At 49.1% G+C, this 4357-nt stretch overlaps 1 protein-coding gene across 4 annotated transcripts in view; it reads left to right on the plus strand.

Moving 5' to 3' along the window:
* Positions 1–4357, plus strand: part of Ak7 (adenylate kinase 7) — a 59451-nt gene that overhangs the window by 6765 nt on the left and 48329 nt on the right. For all 4 annotated transcript variants that reach the window (XM_023719665.1, XM_023719666.1, XM_023719667.1 and 1 more), the window contains exon 2: positions 979–1167. In XM_023719665.1, coding sequence (XP_023575433.1) covers positions 979–1167 — 189 coding nt within the window. The remainder of the gene's footprint in view (positions 1–978; positions 1168–4357) is intronic.

Below are 4357 nucleotides of genomic sequence, written 5' to 3' on the forward strand. Positions count from 1 at the left end.
CGGGGGGCAGGGGGAAGGGGACGGTGACAGGATTCAGAAAACACAAACAACAGCTAACAGCTGAGGTCAGGTGGTGGACCAAGCCTGACAGACAACTCCCTGCCTCCAAGCCACCAGCAACAGTAGGGGCCTTTATTTATGCCTTTGTAAAGTTACAAGACAAGGTTGCCTAGCGACTAATAGCCCACAAAGTCCAGGCAGGATGTTTTTCTCAAGACTGAGGCAGCTTGACTGTTTCAGGTATGAGGCCTCATCTTGCCCTACACATATGATCAATTGCCAGCTTCGGGGGCTCCCGATACCCTACGGCCCTCTAGCTTCACATCTTTGGGGTATCAACATATACTGTGCTGTGTCTAACTCCCTCCCTATTCCTGGTGTCCGGTAATAGCCTCCCTTCTGCTTTTTTACTATTCTTTTTAGATGCCACAGTTTAGGGAGAATACCCAGTATGTATCTTCCTGAGTCGGGCTTGTTTCACTCCACAAGATGGAGTCCAGAACCTTCCATTGCAAAGGGCAGAATTTCTTTCTTCCTTATGACTGAGTAATACGCCATCCTGTGTATCTGCCACAGTTTCTGCCTCCGTTTCTCTGCTGATGGGCACCAGGGCTGGTTCCCCTAGCTACTAGGAACTATGTGGCAATGAATGTGGTCTGTAGGCGCGGCAGGACATAGGACGCTGCCACACTGCGTTTCTGTATTTCAGTTGGGCAAGACCAAGGTCTCACCAGAGTCCGGCTCTGCCTCTTGGTCCAGCAGCGAAGTATGCTGAAGTGAGTGGCCTCGGCTCCCGGAGCCAAGTGCCTGGTCCTTGCCTGAGCAGTCACAATGGCACCTGCTTCATGGCGTTGTGGGAATGAGACTGACTGAAATGCTTTGCCTGTGTGGCAAGCCCTCAGGAAAGGGCAGCTCTTAGCATCATCGTTCATTAGTTGCCCTGACTTTATTTTAGTACTTGGGAAATCTCTCTCGTAGTTCCTGGCCAGCTCCGTAGTGGGGGCTTCCCTTGAAGAAGTTGCAGAGGAAGAGGAAGACGAGGATGAAAATAAGCCTCCTGCCCCAGAAGCCACAGCAGCCAAGCAGAAGGAAGGCACGTTCCAGATCGTGGGCACGCTTTCCAAGCCCAAAAGCATCCAGCCAGACTTTGCCACAGAAACGTACAAGGTGAGACCGGGTGGCCCTGCTAGGAGCAGGCAGTGCCGTCACAGGGTGTTGTCTGTCCCTCTTATGAAGTTACTCCCTCCGCTCCAGACACGAAGCAAAGGCAGGGCTGGGGACATACTGTTCTCCTGTAATGAAGATTGATCACATTAAACTGTTGAAGCCAGGCATGATGGCGTATGCCTGAAATCCCAGCACTTGGCAGGCCCAGGCAGGCCCCAGGGTCACCCAGTGTTAGAGGCCAGCTTCGGGGACATAGTGAGTTTAAGGCCAGCTTGGACTCCGTGGTGAAACCCTGTCTCAAAAAATAAAAACAGAACATAGGAAAAAGAACTGCTGCAGCAAAGAATTAAAATTAGATGTTGTTGAAAAAGATGGATGGTTCTAAGGGCCGGCCAAATACCTCAGCAGATTAAAGCACTTGCAAGCAGGCACAGAGGCCGGGGGTTCGATCCCCGGGCCTGCTGTGCTGGCCCTGACCCTGGGGCGCGCTGAGACACCAATGGAGACTGGGCGCGGTGGTGTTTGCGTGCGCACGCGTGTGTGCCTGTAATCCCAGCTCTTGGGCTGTGGTAAACTGGTCGATCACTACAAATCCAAACTAGTAATGAGACCCTGAACACCCTGTAGACCCTTAAAAAAAGAGATGGTTCTCAGGCCAGACAGATAGCTCAGTGGACTAAAGCGTCTGCTTAGGCAGAACACAGTGGCCGGGGTTTGATCCCTGGCATGCCATGCCACCCACTCCTGGGGCACACTGAGACAGCGATTGAGACTGGGCCACATGTCTGTAATCCCAGCACTTGGGAGGCTGAAAACAGGAGGATCCCTATGAGTCCAATCTGTGTAGTGAAACCCTGTAGACCCTGCATTAAATACATAAATGGTTCTAACTTTAATGTTCAGAATCATAAAATTGTTCTCTGTGCTCTGCTTAACTGTCTGCGTCACAACTGACGCACAATGGCCCCATCCGTGAAGGAGAAATGCCCTCGATAGCAGCCACTCAGGCGCCTCACATGGTGACTGCAGCCACTCAGGCGCCCCATGTGGTGACCCCATCTATAAGCCTAGGCAAGTTAGCAAGAGCATCTTAAATTTTTTTTAAAAAAGATAGTGAATAGAAATTATGCGAATAAAATAAAATAACATAAAAGCCTTGAAAAAAAAATAGTGAATAGGAAGGGCCAGCCAGATAGCATAGCGGATTAAAGTGCCTGCTTAGGCTGACACAGTGGCCGGGGGTTCAAGCCCCAGTGTGGCATGGTGCACCATGCCGGCCCTGGCCCCGAAGTGTGCTGAGATGGTAATTGAGACTGGGCATACGGCGCGCGCCTGTAATCCCAGCTCCTGGGAGGCTGAACACCAACAGATCACTACGAATCCGAACTATATAGTGAGACCTGTAGACCCTGTACTAAAATACAAAAAAAATAAAATAAAATAAAATAAATTATATATAGTGAATAGGGACAACCCCTAGTACCAAGAAAAAGAGAGAGAAAAAAAGCCACTCAAACAGCTTTCCATTGTGTTGCTGACTCCTTGAGAAAACAGCCTTCACGTGACAAATTCTACACAGCTGAAGCTTTTTTTTTGGAGACAGAGTTTCTCCATGTATGTTTTTCAGGCTGGGGTTGAACTCACTGTGCAGCACAGGACTGCCTCAAACTCACAGCCATCCTCCTGACTCAGCCTCACCAATCCTGTGAATATGTGTGTGTGCTACGCTGCCTGAAAACAAGGCCAGCCTGGGCTACGCAGTGCATTCAAGGCCAGCTTGAATTTAAATGTGAAATCCTAGTTTTATTTGTTTGCTTTTTGTTTGTTTATTTGTGGTACTGAGGATTGAACTCAGGACCCTATGCTTGCCAGGCAAGCACTTATTCTACTGAGCTATCTCCCCCGCCCTGAAATACTATTTCAGAAATAAATATATTAGCTAAAAATAAATTTTGTCCTCTGAAAATAGAACAAGTTGAAATTCTAGACTATAATACCTCAGAATGCAACTTTATTTGGAATTAGGGTCTTTATAAGGAAACCACAATAAAAGAGGTCATTAAGATGCACCTGTACGGGTCTGGGGTGATAGCTCAGTGGACAAAGCACCTGCCTGGCAAGCACGAAGACCCAGGTTGGATCTCCAGGTACTGCATGCCATACCAGCCCCAGAACCCCAGGTGCACCAAGCCAGCCTGAAACTGGACGTGGTGGCACACACCTGTAATCCCAGCACTGGAAGGCTGAGACAGGAGGATCACCATTAGTGCAAACCGCATAGTGAGACCCTGTATCAAAGTCTTTTGTTTAAAGATGTGCCTGTAGACCGCTAGAACTGGTGTCCTGTTAAGGGAGAAATTTGGACACAGCACACAGGGAGGAGGCCACTTACACATCAAGTCAGAGATCAGATGATCTAGTGCACAAATCAAGGAAGGCAACCACCAGAGACCACAGAGGGGTGAAACTGATTGTCCCTCAGAAGGAGCCAAATTTCTGGACACCTTAGTCTTGAACCTGTAGCCTCCAGAACCAAGACAGCAGATTTCTGTGCCTTACACTGCTCGGGTTCTTGCAATATGTTACACTCGCCCTAGCAAATTAATGCGGACAATACAGAAAGGCTTAAAGAGAGCAAGAGAAACTAGTGTTTGCTTTCTGGTCAAGTTGTGTGGTAAGAGCCCAAGCAAGTCTGAATATATATGTGTATATGTGTGTGTGTGTGTGTGTGTGTGTGTGTGTGAGAGAGAGATACAGGGTCCTGCTATGCAGTTAGGACTCATCGTGATCATCCTGTCTCAGCCTCCCCACCACTGGGATTACAGGCATGCGCCACCATGCCCAGTTTCAGGGCCAGCATGGCATGTGGTATTGGGGATCAAACTCAGGTGCTTGCACCTATTAGGCAAGTGCTCATGCTGCTGAGCTATGTCCCCAGCACCCCAGGTCTGATCTGAAAGGTACTGCTTCGGTGCAGGTGACCGAGAAACTCCAGGGGGGTCGGGGAGGACCTGCCCCGTAGCTCAGTTCTTTAAGTGGCTGCTTCAACAAAGCAGTCAGCCTCAGGTTGCTGTGGTTCGATCCCCACAACTCAAGCCAGCCAAACCTGCCCTGAAGGCATTCGGAGCCAGCCAGAAAAAAAAAAAATCTTTCTCACTGACCTTATCAGATCCAAAAGCTACAACTCTTG

This window comes from Octodon degus, unplaced genomic scaffold (genome assembly GCF_000260255.1).
Source record: "Octodon degus isolate 3935 unplaced genomic scaffold, OctDeg1.0 scaffold00070, whole genome shotgun sequence".
Classification (NCBI taxonomy): domain Eukaryota; kingdom Metazoa; phylum Chordata; class Mammalia; order Rodentia; family Octodontidae; genus Octodon; species Octodon degus.